At 31.7% G+C, this 23,202-nt stretch overlaps 1 protein-coding gene and 1 long non-coding RNA gene across 2 annotated transcripts; both read left to right on the forward strand.

The window, feature by feature from the left end:
- The first annotated feature begins 16,847 nt into the window (after positions 1-16,847).
- Positions 16,848-18,920, forward strand: LOC145063319 (uncharacterized). The gene is made up of 5 exons (XM_079010909.1): positions 16,848-17,329; positions 17,923-18,119; positions 18,225-18,323; positions 18,445-18,496; positions 18,571-18,920. The coding sequence occupies exons 1-5, from the start codon at positions 17,077-17,079 to the stop codon at positions 18,717-18,719; spliced, it is 750 nt and encodes a 249-aa protein (XP_078867035.1). The 5' UTR covers positions 16,848-17,076; the 3' UTR covers positions 18,720-18,920.
- A 776-nt stretch (positions 18,921-19,696) lies between these two features.
- On the forward strand, positions 19,697-23,137 carry LOC145064953 (uncharacterized). The gene is made up of 3 exons (XR_013688158.1): positions 19,697-21,756; positions 21,899-21,993; positions 22,585-23,137. It is a non-coding gene; the product is annotated as an uncharacterized LOC145064953 (long non-coding RNA).
- Positions 23,138-23,202: the final 65 nt, after the last annotated feature.

The raw sequence follows: 23,202 nt of genomic DNA on the forward strand, positions 1-23,202 counted from the left end.
AATTAGTATTAATACACTTTTTAGCTATTTAACCATGTTATTAACTACTACATGACCAATTACTTTTCTTTATTGAGCTATTTAATCATGATATATGGGAAAAAAAATTATATATAATTAGTTACCTTTTTATGTAATGTTTTGTGAGATCTTAGGATCTCGATCTCAATCTTACGATTTCGATCTTGCAAACTTGAAAACGATCATATGTAAAATCCCGATCTTGACAACCTTGATTCAGAGTTTAGATGCTAATATAAGTTTTGAGATTGATATAGTTTACCTTTTTTTTTTTACTTAATGTTTTGTTTTTTTGTACCACAATCTTACGCCGGATTCTAAACTTCAATGTATTGTTGTAACTTTTTGCTTTAATTTGAAAGGCACAAACACTTTAAGTACAGACTCGTTGGTATAAAAAGATGCATTACCAAATATGAATATAACTGTAAAAAATTTTAATTTTGACCATTGAATAAGACAATTAACAACCACAATAAAAAGGCCCGCATGACAATTGCCAAACACCAACTGCAAATTAATTTCCGCATTAAGTTTGAACATAACATGTTAACAACTATGGCTACTCATTTCATTTTACATAAATGACAAGATTACATATTGACATGATTCAAAATAAATTTTAAAAATATATTTCGTAAGGAACATTGTGGCGTTTTATTCAGGGACCAGCCATTGTGGGAATAAGTTTTTTCAATTATTTACTTTACGATATAGTAAATTGTTATTTTATGTTTTTAGCTCGTTATTTTGATTATGTTTGTATGACATAAAAGGGTTAAATACACATTTCATCAACGATACCTTTATTTTATTATTATTATTTTTTATTTTTTTAATTTTTTTTTTTATTTATGTGAGATTTTAAACTAAATTTATATTCATGTTTTATTCAAGATCAAAATATATAATAGGTTTAATCGGTACAAGTAACCTCGTTGACACCATTTATCTGTTTATTTATGGATAGCATTTCATTTGTTTGTCAATTTTTTTAACAGTTTTTTTTTAATCAATTTATGCACCCAAATGAATTATTTTCTTATTCTAATAAAAGAATAGGTTTAATCTCCTATTGACAAGTGTCATACAATTAGAACATCTCATTAATGTTATATATCCATTATCATTCCACTTGTCAACCTATTAATTATTCATTTCAAATTTCAAATTTTAAATTTTTTCACTCTAATTATATTAAACTAATAATAATTGATTCTTTTATTTAAATTTCAAATTTTAAATTTTCCCACTCTAATTATATTACATTAATAATATTAGATTGAAAAATAAAATAAATTTAATACATATTATAAGATGATATAATTTCATGTATTTATTTAAATCAACGATTATAATTTTATATAACTAAAAAAATTTCTCTTAAATAATAATTTATTTAAAATAATTAATTAATAATTTTGACTTTTTATATGAAAGTTTAATTAATTTTATAACTGTGGTTCTCACGGGCTATAAATTAGTCTACTCTAATAAATGAAAGTTTTTTTTGTCACATTTCACACTTTCATTCAATTTGTCAAATGTCATTTTATAGTTATTTTGAATTAATTTATTTTTCAAATGTCATTTTATGAGTTTTTCTATTTTAATAAATCCTATATAATACTTTAATATAATAATTACAATAAATTTGTAATAAATGAATATCAATTTCATTAATGGACTTACCGTTTTATGTCAAATTCTCAAATTAAAGCTCATTAGTTTATTTTGATTATTTATTTAAAATATAAATTTAAAAGATAAAAAAATCAATTTTAATAATTCATTATTTTTCTTATTTTCTTATAAATCCAAAGTTCTTAAATATTAAAACATTTATATTTAATTTTTTTAATTAACCTATGTAATACATGAGTCTTACAGCTAGTTCTTAATAAATGAAAATAATTTTGTTACATGTCACTCTCTCGTTAACTTAAACACATGCCATTTTTTGGTATTTTTGATTAAGTGTTTTTTCCATTGTCATTTTCTTATTTTTTTTTATCTTTTCTTAATTAACACATCATATTTGCACCTCAATTAATAATTGTCTTAATTTAAAATAATCAATAAATTATAATATTAGTACTTATAGGATTTAATATGTTTACTTTTAAATTCAAATTTCAAATCTAAAATTTTTAAGTTTAAATAAATTTTTGTTTAAATTTTTATATTTAATTTTTGTTTTATCAAACCCGTATAAAATACGGGTCTCACACCTAATTATAATTATACAACCACATTTCATCCAATTAAACACGTTTGCGGTTGGATATTGCATCTTTGGATCTTAATGAAACGTTGCATATTTTGTATAAATCCCACGTCGTTATACAAATTTTGTTCTGAATAAACTTTTTTTTTCTTTCTAAATTAAATAAAAAACAAAGAGTAAATTACATGACTTGTCTCTCGTGGAGGTGTCACGTTTAGTCTTTATTTTCAAATAGGACAGATACCAAAAAATCCAAAGTTTTACAAGCTTAATTTGAAAAAATACCAACTTTTTTCTTAGTTGGTTAAAACCACAACTTTTCCAATGATCTTCTATTTTTAACATCCATATATTTTTTTATTAAAATAAAAGGTTTTCCAACCAAGTGTGTAAAAATTGAGACTTTTTTTGTATTTACCATCACTTTCATTAAGCGGATTTATATACACAAATGATATTTGTATATCTATAAAAAAAATTATTTAATGTTTAAACATATAAATATCATATTATCGTAATATAAGTAAAAATTACATATTGTATGTACTTTATATGATTAAAATGTGTATTTTACTTATTTTTTGTATAGAAATCGTTTCTGATATATATATATATATATATATATATATATATATATATATATATATATATATATATATATATATATATATATATATATATATATATATATCGTCTTTTGTATGTATTTTATGTTTTCTAAAATATAGGTATACAAATAAGATTTTTATGTATAACACGGTTTTATACAAACATAAATACATAAAAATACATTTTTTATACATAAAAACATTTTTTACATATAAAACTAAGTAAAAAACATATTTTATACGTATAAAGTACATACAATACGTATTATATACTTATATTACGATATTTATATGTCTAAACATTAAACAAGTTTTTTTTATAGATATACGAATACAATTGTGTATATAAATCCGTTTGAGGAAAAAAAGGAAAAAATACCAAAAAAACCCCAAGTTTTACACACTTGTTTGGAAAAGGCCCTAACTTTTTTTTGTCACACCCCTGTGTTGACGGCGGAAACGTTAGGCATGACAATCTATGATACGCATAAGAGCTTATAGTAGTTCCATTGGTCAATCGCTCAGTAAGTGCAAATTTTCATCTCTTGGTTTCTTGGGAATACATGTGGTTTTAAAAACGTTAATATAATATTGGTGAACTTATAATTTTGAAATGTTACATCTTGAAAATACTTTTTTTTATTAACTTGTTTAGTTGTATTAAGTATTTTTCTTTTAAACTCTGACGTTGATATAGTTTTAACCAAAAGTATATTTATAAAATTATACATGGTGCTGGAAGTCGTGATTTAAAATATGGCAACCTATATAATTAGTATATATCTTTACCTTAAAGGTTGTGTTTTAATATATATATATATATATATATATATATATATATATATATATATATATATATATATATATATATAGAGAGAGAGAGAGAGAGAGAGATAGAGAGAGAGAGAGAGAGAAAAAGAGCTAGGTTCAGGTATTTAAAGTAATTATTGTGTTATTGTATAAATAAATATAGGTCAATCATTTCAAAAGGGTAAATATGTAATCATACATTTAATTAATTATGGTAAATATATAAATCAATTAATATCCCTTTAATTTAGGAATATCAGTTTTAAAACCCAATTTCTAGTATATATCCTCACGTCCGCCTCTTCCCTCTTCTCTTCTATTCATTGTCGCTCCCAACCTTTTCCCTCTCATCTCCCTCTCGTACACACTCCAATTCCAGCCAACCAAGCACACACACGACGACATATTTTGGAATACACATCCAAACACGAGCAGAAACACTCGTACTCACGTGAAACACAATGCAACAACCAATATCTTTCTTCTTCTGATCACTCACTGCCACAATTACAATCGGCGGCCTTCGTCTTCGATGTTCGTTGAATCGGCGACGGTGGTTGGGCACAGGTAGTTCACAACAGCCATATAAACATGGCGGTGACTAAGCGGTTCACGGCAGTTAGCCACCACGAAAGGGATGGTGGGGTGACAACCTTAGACTTCTTGCATCCTACTGGCTCGCTCTCTTTCAAACGTAGGAGGGCGTGGCTCTGGCGATTTCCGGCTCCAATGGCGGATAGGATGTGGCGGGTGAAGGATGGGGTATAAGCGGCGGCTGTAGCACCCTCCTAGGGTTAAGGTTCTTATTGCGGCGGTTATAGCACCCTCTCATCCGAAATTGAAAGTTGTTTTGATGCACACCAAGCGCTCGCTAAAATGATTCAACTGAATGGTATTTCTTCGTTTATAGTATTCTATCAGAAAAGAATGTTTTTTTATGATAATAATGAACATATTCGGTTAGAATTCCCCAAATTAATATAATTATTGGTAAATTAATACCAATTTTATCATAATGAAATCACAAATTCCAATTCTGTTGGAAAGAATATGGATATTTTCTTACTAATTTATCATTGGATTTGTTTCTACAGAAGCCGATGCTTGAAGAACGGACCACAAAATTTGAACGACGTCTCTTAGCAACATTATTCTTTTAGAATGTAGTAGTGTATTTGTTAGATTTTGATGTTTTTTTTCCAGATTTGAAAGTTTTTTTTACTTTGATTCTTTAAAAATAAATGTAATTCTTAGCAATTGTTACATGTATTCTATAAAAATTAATGTAATTTTTGTTTTAATTCTTCAATTGATGGTTCGAGAATTTTGTTATTCTACAAGAAATTTTTAAAGTCATGATCAAGAAATATGTTCAAGAATATTTTTATTATTTTATGGTTCAAGAATTTTTTTTATTTTTGAACATACTCAAACATATTCTGTCAGAATGTCCGAATTAAAAACCTTATAATTCGTAAAATTGGATTTTTAAAATTAATAGAATATATGATCCCCTAAAATATGCAAATTTCCTTTATTAAATTTATGTTAATTGACTAAAATACCCTTATAGTTAAATTAGATGGTATTTTTCAATTATATTTAATTCGATAATATATATTAATCACTTTCTTAAAATAAGTAAAATGATTGGCCCACATTTATGCATACAATAACACAATAATTACTTTGAATATAATAATCTAAACCTATATATATATATATATATATATATATATATATATATATATATATATATACCATTTCAACTTTCGTGCTTTAGTTATTGCTCGTAGTATAGATATCGTATATGTATATTACTGTCGTTATTAGGTGTTCCACCATTGGTGGTTTTATGATTATTACTTCCTTTCAGGCTCCTGGACAGTGTCATAATAAGTTATCATAATCGAGTTATTACGTAAGATTGTGTCCCGCACGACGCTTCATCAGACGTCATAAAAACTAAGACAATTATCCCCGCATTTGACTTGACCGCCATGGTTGTCGCTAGCAACCACATATGGGGATGTCTACCCTGTATAGATATATACATAGCGTTTTCATTCATTTAAGATTAACGATTACAGGTTGGGGTCTTAGCTAAAGTTAATTAGCTAAGGTGATGAATTGTTGTCTCATTTAACATCTGTTTTATTTAGCCATTGAATTACGAACATATTTTTAGTGTGTTTGTAGTATAATTATACTTATACATAATTATATTATTCTTAGTTACTTAAAAATAAACAGGAAGTGTAACGATATGATATTGAAACTATCCTTATGAACCCGGGCAAAGTAACGACCGGTTACAATGTTATTCGTAGAAGTTCAACAAAGTAACGTCTAGCTATAATGTTAGAAGTTGAGAAGAGTAATGACTAGTTACAATGTTGTCCATAAAAGTTGGATAGAGTAACGACCGGTTACAATGTTGTTAAAAGTGATGGGTTTTGGTCATAAGACATCCTATGTGTTCATACAAACCCTAATACTTGGATCTAGGTTTCTCTATTGTACATGCTTTGAATCCAAGACTATAAACCCTAATTCTAGCATATGGAAATCGATATTAACATATAATTAGGTTTATGATATTACCTTGATTGTTATGTAGCAATAACAATCCCAATTCCTCCTTGAATTGACTTTGGAAGGCTTAGAGTCACAAGTGTCACTCCTCTAATGGCTCACAAACACCATAAGCAAGAGGATGAAGAGGAGAGAGGATGGAGGCTGCCCAAAACGTGTTCTAACCCTAGAAAAGAAGTTCCCCACGTTTTTTAGCCTTAAGGGTTCTATATATAGTGAGGCTATTAGGGTTATCTAACAAGGAAACCCTAATTTGGTTGCTTAAGCCCTAAGCAACCCATAGACTCCTTTAATCAAGCCCTTGGACGATTTCCTTATGGGCTTCCCATAAGAATTCGTCCAACCCTTGATACAAGGCAATCCGTGGCCCAAATTGCAATTATCTTATAATTACAATTCCAGTCCCTTAAGTTTAATTAATCTCTTTTAGTCACAAAACTAATTACCAATTAATTATTGACTAATATTAATTAAACAATATGATTTCTCCTTTAATATATTATTCTCATAATATATTAATAAATCATATTTAATCCTTTCTCTCCATAATTCATCCTATCAAGTTGCTTTGGTGAAGGCAACCCAAAAGGACCATGCACCATCGGGTCAAGTACATACCAAAATAATTATGGACTTAGACACTAATCCAACAGTCTCCCACTTGGATAAGTCTAATAACTATTATGCGTATGACTTCAGATCCCGATCTGCAATCGTAGCTTTCCAAAGCCGCTGTCAACTCTGATCATATCGGATACGCGTGTCCTTAGATAAGGGATCATATATTCCTCCATTCTAGATATCATATGAGATATGATTTCAAATCATTCTCTTTGTACTATATCTCGATTCCTGATTTATGACGACTGACTAATTGAGCAAATCAAATTAGCCCTAGCTCGGCCGAGCATTTACGTTTGTCATCACTAAATCATCTAGGGGCCCAAAGATATCGCTTCTATCCTACTTTTGATAAAAGGAACGGATAAACTTTGATACAATGCTTGCTTGCACTTACTAACCAAATTACACACAACAATATGTTTTATAACACCAAGTTACTAGTGCGTTTACATATTATCAATGTGCAACCGATTTGCAAGATACAACTCACACATCTCGGTTTCAAGAATATAAGATGTTATCGTCTCACCAATCACTCGTGATACCATTCATGGAGTGATCCAAGTGAGCGTGGGTTTAATCCAATGCTCAAATCACATTCATAAGCACTCATGAACGTTGCAGCAAACATTTGCTTATGTCTAATGCTCTTTAGACAATCCACACACCAATTCACGACAGTCTTCATTCATATCTACTTCCAACATATGAACGACTGTGGCCCGTTTGAATAATTCGATTATTCTTAATAAACTCAATTATTCTGGAAGTCAAAACATGCAAATGTGAAACACAAGAATAATACTAATCCCATATGGCCTCAAACCTTTGAGCATAAATAAAACACCTTTTATTTATCACCATATTGATTACTCATTATTTGTCGTTTCGGTTAATCAACTTCTTACTTGAATTACAACACTTGTCCCATTCTCTTAGCATGCACACAATGTTTTCCTATGGTTCTTACTTTGTGAAATAGATCATATTGAACACATTTCCAATCATTCTCATTTCACAACTCCAAATCCGTTTTTCATAAGTTAAAGAATATCAAATTCTTGCTACTTATAGAATATGCTAGAATCTAACATTTTATGCAACTATCCTTTCGTAATGTCACTGCACCAAAGTCACAAAGACTATTGCCAATGATATTACAAAGTCCTCTATCGGAGATTGTTACAAGACAATTCCATAGACGTGATGTCTCTCACTCAAAGTACATTCCTTTGAACATCCTTTTGCATAGAAGTTTCTAGTCATAGATTTCTCAATATTCAATTCCCAATATGGACACACTTCCATATGTTCCATATGACAACTCATTCTTAATAGAATCTTTTCTATTCATAATAGAGTCGATATGGTCCATCCAATATGAAAACATTTCCATATTTTCCAATACTATACTTCCAACTACTCACAAGCGACCAATCCTCGTCGAACTTTGGGTTGTCCTTTAATAGTTGTTTAATTGTTTTAGTCAAAACCAATTCTAGTCCCTTTTCCTTCTAAATGCGCTAGACATTTGAAAAATTTTAGAATGGTCAATCATTAAAGAATTTGCAATCGATCCTATACCCGAAGCGTATGGGACACGACGCATAATGTTTTATTTGCTATGTTCTCAAAATTCGAATTGTGAAGAGGAATGTCGTAATCATAATCGAAATTTTAAGAACACACTATGTACCCTTGACTAAATTTATTAACATTTCTGAACCTAAACCTTTAGATTTGAAATGAAGCATAATATTATCTCCCTTAATTATAGCAAAACAACTTTACAACCCTTATGATTTTGCAAGGTATAACTCTTGTTTTCTATAATTAATATTGCCAATTTGCAATACGTGCCTTAATAATCATACAATCATAACATTTATGCTCCCACTATCACGATGATTACTATAAAACATAACACTTATGCTCCCACTAGCTTCGACATGTATTCATAAACATCTTAACTTTCAGAAAAACAATACTTATTGAATTTCTTAAGTTCATGTTTCTAATACTTAATGCTTTGATAATCTTTTATCAAGGCTTCTTGAACTTATACACCTTTGCCTTAGATAGTTCATATGTGTGTAAACAATTGCCAAACCTCACAATTCAAATTATGGAAAGGGATATCGTAACCATAATCGAATTCGAGAATGCAATTGTACAATCACTATCTTCTTAAAATCTTTCTTAGTGAAAGCATTTCCTCACAATCATTTTCATGAAGGAGGAAATCTTATGACACTTAGATTTAAACGGTGTATTTGTTCCTATCCATGTGAATTTGTCAAAAACAAAGTTTACGACAAATTCAAACTCATATGGATCGAACTTTCTTGATCTCGATTTCTTGCCTTATGGTAGCACCGTTGCCCACCACGTCTTCCAAGTAGTTAAGCAGCTCACCTTTTCTTATCAATGTAATTTCCATTGATCAAGGTCCTTGCCTTTTATGCATTCAAATGAGAACTCATAGGACTCACATGCATAATTAACTCGATTGGATTGGCACAGAAACAAAATAATGTCAACACGATAGGTTGTAAACCTCAACTCGTGTGCTAGTGATGATCGATAAGGTTTATTTGATTTGTTCCTGAAACCTTTCAAGACTATTAAGACTCCCACTGACTCCTTGACATATAAGATCCTTTTGTCAATAAACATTTCTTGACAAATAAATATTCAAGAGTTAGTGTAGCTTTTATCAAGACTCTTCATAAATTGGTTCTAGTTGGTCTTTGTCTTATCCAAGACATCACAACTTTCCACATTTGATGAATCTTATAAACCTTCTTAATACTTTTCACTCAATGTCACAATCTTAACTCTAAGACTTGTTTTGGAACGTAATATGATTGACTTCTTGATTTAACCATTTCTTCAATTCTTGATTCCTCTTCTTAGACATACAATTGTACTAAGACTTACTTAGAGGATCAATTGAGATATGGTTCTTAATCATTAAGATCTATCATAAAGCATAAAAGGTACTCTCCCTTCTTCTTAGAATGGAGAACCTTTTATCTTTCTGCCTCCTTGATTCTTATTATTCGTTCTGCTATCGATTTAAACTTTTTCGATCAATTCAGAATTACACTTAATCTTATAAGTATAATGATATTTACTAACCTTTAGTGAATCATGACAAATATCTTTGTTACTCTTATGGTGGACTTGATCAACACGCAACTTTGTGTACTCGATCTCCTAGTCCTTCACTTGACACTTTGTCAATGAATTAGTCTAATTTCCAAATATGAAATTTCTCATTCATCGTGCAACCAAGTTGCATGATTCCAAATTTCTGGCCAATTGAAACTTGGGCGATGAGAAACTCTCCCTATTTGGTAAATTCTCGACTTTCCATAAATAATATAATTAAGAATCAAATCCATTATTGCTAATAATAGAAACATCCAAACATCAATTTTTCATATACGCCATTGCAAGGATAAATAAATAGTATAAAATCAAAATTTTATTTTATTGCGGAAAAATTTGTCCTTACAATGCATCTCATTGAAAAACTATGCTAGTACATATTTCTTAGCAATCTAATTCTAACTCTAAGTAGTAGCTCAAGAATCTAATCTTCAAGTAATGCGATCGAAATCCATTCCTTCTCGGTTAGATTCTGCTCACTTCTTCCCTTAAGCGTCCTTTTCTTTTCTTCGATCCTACAAAACATCAATTGTAATCTTATCACATTATGTTTCAAGAATCTAGAATAGAAACTTAAAAGAGTTAGTCAATGGATATTACCTAAAGCAGAGCCATACGCTTTGACTCTCTCATCTCTTAGATCTCTTAGGTAAATAGGGCAGATTCGTCTCCAATGCCCCCTCTCTTGGCAATAAAAGCAAATTGACTCTTTTGGAACAGCACATGGAACTACTTCAGACATCGCCTTTCTCTTATGATCAAACTTTTCGATCATTGCATGTCTTTCGTCGCCATTGTCTACATCCATAGAGCTCTCGAAGGCAGATTCACCAATCAACATTGCTTTTCTATTGCGCCAAACCATTGCTGATTCAGCAGCAATAAGCATATAGGTGAGATCTCTAAGGGTCACGTCGCAGTTCATCATATAGTACTCTCTTACGAACTCACTATATGAGTTAGGAAGTGACTGAAGAACCCAATCAACAGCCATTTCCTCACAGACAACGGATCCCAACATTCTTAACCTATCAATGTGTGACTTCATCCCTAGGACGTGTGCACACACCGGCTTTCCTTCTTTATGTTTACTTGCCAAAAGGGCTTGAGTGATCTTGAACTTTTCAAGCCTTCGAACTTGTGGGTTAGGGAGAATAATTGGAGGAGGAAGAGGAAGTGAAGTATGATCTCTTGTTCCTCGATCGAATCGTGGAATATCATCTTCATGTGGAATGCTTGTTCCACGGGATTTGAGAAGACCATAATTGTCAAACTTTGACATCTACAAAACGGGAGAAAATAAATTCAAGTTAGTTGATTGATTGAGTCCTTAGTAAATCACCCAAATGAGATACTAAGGCTAGGACCCAACACAATATTCTACAACTCGGGAGAGGGATGTCGTAACCCAAATTGCAGAACATTTGAAGGTAAGTGAATGACGATTCACTAATTTCCACCATGAAAAACAAAAAAGAAATTTAAGTTTTAAATCTATGAAAACTCCTAGATCCTTTGAGATTCATTGAATCATTTCAATGGCATGTTTAAATCTCGATATGCCCCTCTAGTTTGTGACTGGGATGCCGAGGATCACAAAGCGGGTGTGAATAACCATGCAAACTTACATGGTGCCCTCACATGTTACAGTCACCTATTCGATGTGCCAGTAAACCACACACGCTCCACCGAACTATGACAAACATTGAGTCACTCTTTGCTACCTTTGCTTAGAACCATTTAGTGTGCCGGTAAACCACACACACTCCACTAACGTCTTCGCAAGGGCATAAAGTGTAATTTCATGGAATTGCATCAGTTCACTTTTGCCTAAGTAACTAAGATTGGGAATTTTTATGAAAACATTTAGCTACTTTAGTAATTCATTATACTTATAATGGAAGGTTTCGTCCTATCCTACCCGTTCGGCTAACGACCCTCCATTAGTCTAGAGTGCGGTGGGTAAGAGTGGATACCCATTCAATCGCCATTTTATAGACAATTTCCTTAAACACCCCTTATAGACCAGCTTCGTGAATGAGGTCTACTAACGGTAAGACTGACTTTTACTCATACATATATATAATGTTAGACTTTTAATGTTATATATAGTATAGGGTGTATTTTATACTTTCAAAATACTAGGTGGTCTAATTTAACAATTATACTTTTAATTAAATTAAATTGTACCCTAAACTTTTATGGATTTATTAAACCTCTTTTAATTATACACCTTAATTAATTAATAAAACCATAAGGGTGTGATTTGAACTTTTTCAAACAATACTAGGGTTTTAGAATTTAACATTCCTAATTAAACTTTTTATCAACTTTTAAATTCCAAAACTTGAGGGCAAGTTTTGAAACCTTTTTCAAAACATTAGGGTTTTAACTATTTAAATTTCAAAACAACAAAACTTTTGGGTTCAAATTTAAACTATAAAACCTAAAGGGAAACATATGAAACTTTTCAAAACAACAAGGATCAAATAACAAATAATCTTAATTAACATTTAATCACATAATTATCCATATTTGATTTATTTAATGATTTCTTGCAAAACAATTTATCAATTTAGTCAAAATAATTAATCAATTATCACATAAGGAAACAATTATCTTATTAATTGATAAATATCTTCAATTAGATCAAGAATATAGTCAAATATATCATAAAATCGGATTAATATTGATCTAATATGATAAGGTAACTATCCATAATCAAAAACAGCAAGAAATCGCGGATATACCTCTGTCTGACGAGTTGACTCGTCGAGTCAGGCTTGGACTCGTCGAGTCTGCATGGACTCGGCGAGTCCAGCCTCCAGAACATCAAAAATTGAATTTTTTGAACATGTAATGCATCAATACAATTGAAACCAGTCTAGGCTCTGATACCACTGATGGGTTTTGGTCATAAGACATCCTATGTGTTCATACAAACCCTAATGCTTGGATCTAGGTTTCTCTATTGTACATGCTTTGAATCCAAGACTATAAACCCTAATTCTAACATATGGAAATCGATATTAACATATAATTAGGTTTATGATATTACCTTAATCCCAATTCCTCCTTGAATTGACTTTGGAAGGCTTAGAGTCACAAGTGTCACTCCTCTAATGGCTCACAAACACCATAAGCAAGAGGATGAAGAGGAGAGAGGATGGAGGCTACCCAAAATGTGTTCTAACCCTAGAAAAGAAGTTCCCCACGTTTTTTAGCCTTAAGGGTTCTATATATAGTGAGGCTATTAGGGTTATCTAACAAGGAAACCCTAATTTGGTTGCTTAAGCCCTAAGCAACCCATAGACTCCTTTAATCAAGCCCTTGGACGATTTCCTTATGGGCTTCCCATAAGAATTCGTCCAACCCTTGATACAAGGCAATCCGTGGCCCAAATTGCAATTATCTTATAATTACAATTCCAGTCCCTTAAGTTTAATTAATCTCTTTTAGTCACAAAACTAATTACCAATTAATTATTGACTAATATTAATTAAACAATATGATTTCTCCTTTAATATATTATTCTCATAATATATTAATAAATCATATTTAATTGTTTCTCTCCATAATTCATCCTATCAAGTTGCTTTGGTGAAGGCAACCCAAAAGGACCATGCACCATCGGGTCAAGTACATACCAAAATAGTTATGGACTTAGACACTAATCCAACAAAAAGTTGGGCAGAGCAACGACTACTTATAATGTTATTCGTATAAATTGAGCAGAATAACGATAAGGTACAATATATTCCAAATTTTTGTGTAGCATAACGACTATGCATAAAATATTGATTTATAATGACATGAATGATAATCAAGTATGTGTTCTCCCCCTATATAATTTCAGAAAAGCTTTGAAAAAGGGGCCGTGAAACTTACCCTTGAAGTGTGCTTTGACTAGCTCGGGGTGATGTGTCAGAAGATTCGAAGCTTCCTGGGGAGGGGAAGGTCTTTTACTGGAAATTTGAGAATAAGAGCTGAAGTCTTCAGTGTGGGAATGCAGGGGTTCTACCCTGCTATTTATAGTAAGATTTCATGGAGCGCACAATGCTTTTTATAGATGCGCGACACGCACCAGCGCGTTGGCTCCACCCAGAGAATGACACGTGTCAGCTTCCTATTGGACCATATGTATGAAATCTATCGCGGATCCGGGTGTCAAGCTGCACGTTGGGTTTTGTAAAATTCATATCTTTCGTATACCAGCTTTGTTTTCGACGTTCTTTATATCCACGTGTAGCTATCGAAGAGTACTACAATTATCCTTTCGATTGCATTGCTTATTACGACTTTATTTTTAGCCCATATTTTTATAATGAGGGTACCCTAAATGATTTTATAAAAATCATAACTTCCTCATGCATACTCATTTTCGGCATTCTCTATGTATACAGTCTTATATGTTCGAGTACTATACTTCTCCTCTTTGGTGTTTTTGCTAAAACTCGAGCAATTTTTTTTTCCCGCTAATTACGACGCTCTCCTCATCGTAGAGCTAAATTAATAACTTAGAAAAATCGAGCAATTTCTATCTTTCATATTTTTGTGTAAATTAGTTTGGAAAAACTGCAATAAAGTCCCTACGTATTGGCCTCATAATCGATTTAGTCCTTATATATTTTTTTATTCAATTAAGTCTCAAATACCGGTAATCGTATTCAATTTAACCCTTTGACCCGGTCAACAGGTCATCCAACTATCAAAAATTACATTTTTGGCCCATATTTCAAAATTTATTACAAAGTTGGTCCAATATTTACACTTTTGGCCTAGATTTTAAATTTTTTTACAAATTTGGTCCAAAATTTACCCTTTTTGCCCAAATTTTAGAATTTTATTATGAATTCATCCTAACTTTAGTTTTTTTTACAACTTTTTTTCTCAAAAATTTGTTTCTAAATATGTTTTTTTCTTTATAAACTCATATTTATACAAAAAAAAAAACATATTTTCACATAAAAATCTTATTTTTTCTATATAAAAACTTTTTTTAAAATGTTTTTTGTACATAAAATATCTAGTTATAAAAATAGGTTTGGATTATTTGTGTGATATCTCTTAAAAAATCAATTAAGAAATTAAAAGTGACCATAAATTATAAAAACAGGTTTGGATTATTTGTTCTTTAATCACATTTATATGAAAGTTTAAACTAGTTACATTATATATGACAGTTTAATATATATAATATAATAATATTATATTTTATTCGTAATAATTTTTTTAAGAAGAAAGTTAAAATCATAACTTTGATATATTTTATTTATAACTTTTTAATAAATATATTATCTAAATAAAACATATCCAGTCATGGCACGTGTCCGATCTAGGTTGTGATTTTTTATTGCCAATCAACCTCTTCTTACTTGCATTATTTATAATCTTGTATTTCCTTTATTTTTTAATGTCTGTTATATGGAATACCGATTGTAATTTATTATCGATAAACATGTTTTTAGGGGAGTGAGAAATGAACAAAAATACAATAGAAACATAAATATATAAAATATTATAACTATCAATAACACAATAGAATACTTTAACTAAAGTTCTAAAGAATTTACACATGAGTTTGGTTAAAAAAAATTCCTTGTGAAGCTCAACTCAAGCATTTTTCAGGTCTTTGACTATTTTTTTTAACCAAACTCATGTGTAAATTCTTTAGAACTTTAGTTAAAGTATTCTATTGTGTTATTGATAGTTATAATATTTTATATATTTATGTTGCTATTGTATTTTTGGTCATTTCTCACTCCCCTAAAAACATGTTTATCGATAATAAATTGCAACCGATATTTCATATAACAGACATTAAATAATAAAGGAAATACAAGATTATAAATAATCCAAATAAGAAAAGGTTGATTGGCAATAAAAAATCACAACCTAGATCGGACACGTGCTATGAATAAATATGTTTTATTTAGATAATATATTTATTAAAAAGTTACAAAAAATATATCAAAGTTATGATTTTAACTTTTTTCTTAAAAAAATCTTATGAATAAAATATAATATTATTATATTATATATATTTTAAACTTTCATATATAATGTAATTAGTTTAAACTTTCATACAAATGTGATTAAAGAACAAATAATCCAAACATGTTTTTATAATTTAGGGTTACTTTTAGTTTCTTAATTGACTTTTTAAGAGATATCACACAAATAGTCCAAACCTATTTTTATAACTAGATATTTTATATACAAAAAACCTTTTAAAAAAAGTTTTTATACAGAAAAAATAAGACTTTTATGTGAAAATATGTTTTTTTTTTGTATAAATATGAGTTTATAAAGAAAAAAACATATTAGAAACAAATTTTTGAGAAAAAAAGTTGTAAAAAAACTAAAGTTAGGAAGAATTCATAATAAAATTCTAAAATTTGGGCAAAAAGGGTAAATTTTGGACTAAATTTGTAAAAAAAAAAATCTAGGCTAAAAGTGTAAATTTTGGACCAACTTTGTAATAAAATTTGAAATCTGGGCCAAAAATGTAATTTTTGAAAGTTGGATGACCTGTTGACCGGGTCAAAGGGTTAAATTGAATACGATTACCGGTATTTGTGACTTAATTGAATAAAAAAATATATAAAGACTAAATTGATTATAAGACCAATATGTAGGGACTTTATTGCAGTTTTCCCAATTAGTTTATACTTAATTTGAAAGTAAAAATAGTTGGTAGTTTTTTTTTTTTTTTTTTTTTTTAATGTACTTTGACAAATGTTCAAACATATAATATAAAATGTTCATAAATTCAATAAGGTGTGAAGTCGAGGGACAAGATTCCACGTAGAAGCATCGGCCATAGACCGCCATTTTTGATCTCGACGGCCACGAGTACGAGCAAAGAAAACTAATAAAGAATTGGTAGCAGTAAGATAACTTTGATGTTTCCTTTTGTCGGTGTATACACAGAGGACACTGATATCTTCGTTGAGAGCGATTGATCGACAAAAATCGGAACCCTAACTAATTTTCTGATACGAATCGTACGAGTATATGTTACATGTTCAAGATTCGTCGCCGTTTTCATCATCAGGAGGCAATTTCATCGTCGGTTCATCTACTTGTGAAACTGAAATGGAAGAATCTGGAACACACTCAGCATCAACAACAGGCAACTTGTTAGTTTCAGATAAGGAAGGAAACAGTTTGACCGTACGCGATGGACCACCGACCGACGACTGTTGCCCTATCTGCTTCGGCTCCTTCTCCGCTCCATGCCGTGGTCCTTGTGGCCACTGGTACTGCGGTATGTGAAAATTCCTTTATGTTTTCAATTTGTTGGTAAATTACAAACTTGCTTGTTCATTTGCTTGCTTTTACGAGGAATTACGCGTACAATTGGATGGTTTTGATTGATCAGGTAAGTAATCGCAGTATAGCATTTGCTTTCTGATTGATTAATTCGTCTAACAATGAAGGAAATTATCCCTGAATTTAGACCTCAAGGAATTCGTTGTTGGTAGCTTAGAAATGCGACTATCGGACTATGTTTGTTGACACAGCTGTACAATGACCTTGATTACATTCGTTTTTGGGGTATTTCAGTGAAAAATCTGGTTTGCAACGACCCAATCCATTTGATCACAACAAACTTATGCTATAAATTCTGTTGGTTCTCCTTGAATGTGATTATCTTCAACCTTGCATCATATCTTGCCTTTTTATGTGAATTCGACAATGGCTTAAGTTTTTCCTTCTAAAGAAGATCTATGGATTAAGGAAATTGCAATCATCTTCCTCTTCCCTTGGGTGTTAGAATCTATCGAGTCTTTCATTAGTTATACATCATAAGTGTGTTTCAAATCAAGCAACTATGGATCATATCTTACCTTTCTACAGGTGGTTGTATCATGGAGTATTGGAACCACGTTGCTGCATTTCAGCCTTGCAAGTGCCCTATGTGCTCCAGTCCAATTACCAAATTGACCCCCGAAGCAACATTATCTCAACAGCATGATGCAGGGATCCGTGATGTTCTCAAGAATGTTAAACAGTACAATTGCCTTTTTGCTGGTGGTGCTTCCGGTTTCATTCTGGTAGGTTACTTGACAGTTGACACCAGACACCCTTCCCTAATATTGAAAGGGGTAGTTTCGTCTTTTCCTTAAGCAATTCTGATGATTGTGAGTTTCTTGTGACAGCAAGTGCTTCAGTTGCCTTTATTTGTCAAGAGATTGCTTCAAGCAATGATGGATCCTGATAGACCTGTTGCTTATCTTAGCAGATTGCGTTTAGTTGCAGTTAAGACTTCAGACTTCCTTCATTTCAGACTTTAATGCAAGAAATAGCAACATTATATGATTATATGCATTTAGGAGCTAAGTTTTGAAGGAATTGCTGAATCTTATTTCTTGTTTGCAGGTGTTTCTTGGTGCTCTTTATACACTTAGCCCTTTTGACTTCCTCCCAAGATGTAAGTTATCTATTCAATGTTTGTTAAATGCAAACAATGTTTCACTTTTTTTTTTTAATGCAACTGTGGTGCAGGGAGGTACCTTGATGCTATAGACTTGTTTGATTGCTCTGCTATTGTACTATCGTTTAGCTTGTACTTTGTTGGACTTTACACACGAAGAAGACGACTAAGACATTTACGCCAGCTGGCACAGGTCCCACGTTTTGACATAGATATGTAACAACACTGTTTCTGAATTCACACACTCAGTTCTAAACCCTAAACCACAAATCCTTTGTCTAGTGAGACTAGTATCATGCATAGGCTTTATAGTTTATATGTATATATATACTCGCAATATCTTGAGAAAGGTGCTATTTCTTTTTCTCCAAGGTAAATGTTGCATCGTAAATAATATATGGTAACAACAATTTAGGATTAATTGCATTTGTTGAGTGTAATAAGTGGAAGAATTGTTAGATGCTCTTCTTTTACTTCCATAATTATATAAATATACCAATAGAGGTATATTGTTCATATAGTTGAACCAATTTAGTTTAAAGGGATAATGACATGTTAATCAACTTTTGCAATTTTATATAATTGGTTGCTATTTTACATATTCGACCAATAAATTTATATAAAAAGTTAAAATAGACTATAATTACCGTCAATTATAGGGTTTTAAGATTACATTGAGTCATTTTTCTTGTACATATTTGGGTAATAAGCTTGCATACGTTGTTCAAGACTAAGGGTGTTCGTTTGGATGGATCGGTTTGATCCGATCCAATCAAGTGAATCCAAATTGATTTCGGTTTTCAAAACATGGATCCGAATAGTCCAAACTAAATTCAAATCCGATCTGATCCAATTACAATTCAGTTGGATCGGTTTTTATAATTCGGTTTTCAAAAACCGAAACATTTTAAAACGACATATAATTATAATATTACCTAATCTTACACAAGAAACGAAAAAATTTATTTAGTTGTGATTTGAAATTTACGTACAAACAACTACTAAGCAGATATATTATAGTTAAATATTTTAAAGATAAAAAACTTTTGAGAGATAATACATATTGATGTTTTTTTATCGGGTGAAATGTTTTAAACCTATATGAAAAAATAAATTACAAAATCAATAGATAACTATAGATATATATTATAAATAAATAAATAATAAATGTTTATTCGGTTTTTTTGGACTATTCGGTTCTTATTTTATAAACCAAAACCAATCCGAAATCCAAAATAATAATTCGGTTTTGTTGAAAACAAATCCAAAAATCCGAATATCCGAACCAAATAGTCCAATCCAAATTGTCCAATTGGGCAATTCGGTTTTATCCAAATAGTGAACAGCCCTATTCAAGACCAATCGATAATTAAAGATTTTCCCAATTTTAGACTTATTTTCTGTCGACTTTTCATTTTAAGATGATACACAATTAACATTTCATATATCACAATCAACCAATAGTTTACAAGTTCTTTTAGACTCATTGGTATGAGCCATTTATCAACCAAAAGTTTACAAGTTCTTTTAGACCGATTGGTATGAGCCAGTTATCAACCAATAGTTTACAACGGATTCAAAATCGAAGGAACGATCAAATAACCGTTGGCAAGAATCACAAAAAGAAGTAAAAAGAAAACTTACCTATTTACTCTACATGTAAATACACATATACCCATTTTTTACCTACACTATTTTCCTCTCTTCCATTTTATACAAAAATCAACCATATTTTATTTCAACTAAGCTATGGACCAAAATCCAAACACTCCTCCTCCAAACACAAACACATCCACTCAGATGGGGTTCGCACAATACGAGGGTAACAACCTTGATCAAGGTATTTTCCGTTTTTACCCCTTAGAATAAATTTTCATTGCAAATTTGGTCCCTTTGCTATGTTAATGAGGTTGCGTGTTTTGCCAAGTACACTTGGCGTACACTTTTATACATAGGAGCTACGTGGATGATGCCCCAAACCCTAACTTTTAGGGTTTGAACCCTATTTAAGCATCATTACCTTATTGAGACCCCTTCATTCATCAACCTCCATCCCTATTTTCGTCCCTAGCAAACCCTAATCACTTGTGTGAGCCCTTGTGGGCTTAAGAGTGCATTTATGGTGTTCTTGAAGGAGGGAGAAGGAAAGGAAACCATCTTGGAAGCTTAAGGGCTAAGGCACTTTGGATCCAGAAGTGTTTCTTCCTCGAGCATCATTTGGAGGTATAAAGTCTGAAACTTGATGAGTATTTGCTTAGATCTTGTTAGCTAGGAGTTTGTGTTCATTTTGGTCCCATAAGCTTGGTCTTCATGAGTATGGCTTACTCTAACCCATAAGGGTTGTCCTTCCAGACGTTTTTAGGTGCTTAGGACCATAAAAATGTGATCTTGGTCCATTTCTTTTCTTCCTGCATGAGATATGGGGTTTTGGTATGTGTATTAAGTTAGGGTTTAGTTGTTGGACCCTTTCTAGCCTTCGAAAGTCATATAGTTTGAAATTTTAGGACTTAGAACATTATTTGGAACTAGATCTGAGTTTTGGATGTGGTACTTAATAGATTAAGCACTTAATAGAAAAGAAAAGGTGGCAGTCGAGTACGTTGGGCGTACCTGATGGTACATTGCGCGTACCTGGTCGAGACCACGTAACCGAACCAAGGGTGCACTACGTTGGGCGTAGTGGTTGAGTACGCCGAGCGTACTTAGTCTGAATTGACTCATTGACTTTTTGGCTTTTGACCTTTGACTAGGATTTTGACCAAGTTTAACCTAGGGGTATTTTGGGTTTTTTGAGTTATAGTTTGAGTTTAAGTCACTGTTTGTTGTTTAGGTGACATGTAGAGTCGACTTTTGGAGCAACGTTCTTTTCTGATATCTTTTCAGATTGTGAGGTGAGTTTCCTCAATATACTCATGGGTAGAAGGCATCAATGTCGGCCCATTTGGTTATGTATCCTGGTATATAGGATTTTGCTATGCTGTCGTGATCTGTTAGACCTATATAATTTTTTGTTTCCTGGTTATATGTTTATCTATTGCATATCTCGACATAGTGCGGTTAGGTTGAGGTAATACTACTCTATGCAGAAGCCAACAAACCTGGGAAAAATCCAGACATAAGTTGTGGGCCGGAAAGGCAAACCAGACTTATGGTGTGGGCTCGGGAGCAAGCCAGACATAAGATGAGGGCCGGAAAGGCAAGCCCGACTTATGCTGTGGGCTCGGGAGTAATCTATACATGAGTTGTGGGCCAAAAAGGTAAGCCAAACTTATGTTGTGGGCTCAGGGGTAATCCAACCCGATTGTTGTGGACCCGGTATGCATGTTGTTATATGTTTGCGTGGTGGTACTTTGGGGAACTCACTAAGCTTTGGCTTACCGTTTAAGTTTTATATTTCAGGTACTTCAGATGATCGGGGGAAAGCAAAGGCGTGATCATACACATCCTTTGGTGATATGTTTTGGAGATGTTATGATACATTGATTTTGAAACATGTACTTGATTTCGGGTTTTTATTACTTGGGTTTTATTGAAAACAATGATGTCTCTTTAATTAAAAATGAAAATTTTTGTTGATTTTAGGATGTTACAAGTTGGTATTAGAGCCCTGGTTTGAGGGAATTGGATGATCACTTGTGTGAATCCAGACTCAAACTAAGGATCTGTTAGAATTTTCAAATGATTTTTCAAAAAATGGTTTCCAAAGCTATTTTCAAAAAGAAAAAAATTGTTTTCAAAAGTAACAAAAGAAGGACGAGATGTGTATGATTAGCATAAGCAAGAAAGTATATCCTAAATTACCCACACTATTATTTGTTTATGATGATTATGACATAACTACATGATAGTGATAGGCTAGGGATCTTTAAGAATTGCATGATAGAATTGTCATATTTATGATGTCTGATAACCTAGGAGACTTCTTATAGATTAGATGCAATTGACATCATTATTGTAGTTGCTTAGTGTGTGTGATATGTGTATTTTTATATATATTTTTATACATTATATCTTAATATTTTGGCCTTTATTATTCTCTTTTAGAACTAAAAGATACTCATAATGTTTTAAATTATGTTTTGCAGCTATTCGTTGACGATAAAGCACAAAAGAAAAGACTGAAGCGGAAATCGGGCTTAGAAGATAAAAGAAAGGAAAAATGTTGAGAAGCCATTTACGCCCCGCGTAATTTACTTGTACGCCAAGCGTAAAGGCTAAGGCGAGTTACGCCCAGCGTAATTCTTGATTACGCCCCGCGTAACGACTGGTATCGGATAACTCCAATCGCGTATAAATCTTCATTACGCCCAGCGTAATCCGACTTACGCCCAGCGTACGTAAGTCGGTTACAAAGGTTATAAAAGTCGATTATCAGCTAACCAGAAGGGGGGATTCGACTTCCAACCTAATTTAGTCGATATTAAACTTCTGTTAAGCCGTTTTGAGGGTCTAGAAGGCGGCTGGAAGGCCGTTAAGCTAACGGGAGCGGAGATCGGAAGGATTGGAGAGCGGATACATGTCGGTAATCATATGGGTTGTTAACGTGACCATGTTTAGCATTCCATTGTGTTACTATTCTGTATTTAGTTTCTGATTTAGGTGTAAAAACCTTTTACTTTGCGTTTATGATTGAATGAAACTTTGATTATTAGACTAATTGCTATATTGAATTGTTTGTTTATGTTTAATTTATCTTGCCAAGC

This window comes from Lactuca serriola, chromosome 7, assembly GCF_051521515.1.
Source record: "Lactuca serriola cultivar US96UC23 chromosome 7, Lser_US96UC23_V15, whole genome shotgun sequence".
NCBI classification, from domain to species: Eukaryota; Viridiplantae; Streptophyta; class Magnoliopsida; order Asterales; family Asteraceae; genus Lactuca; species Lactuca serriola.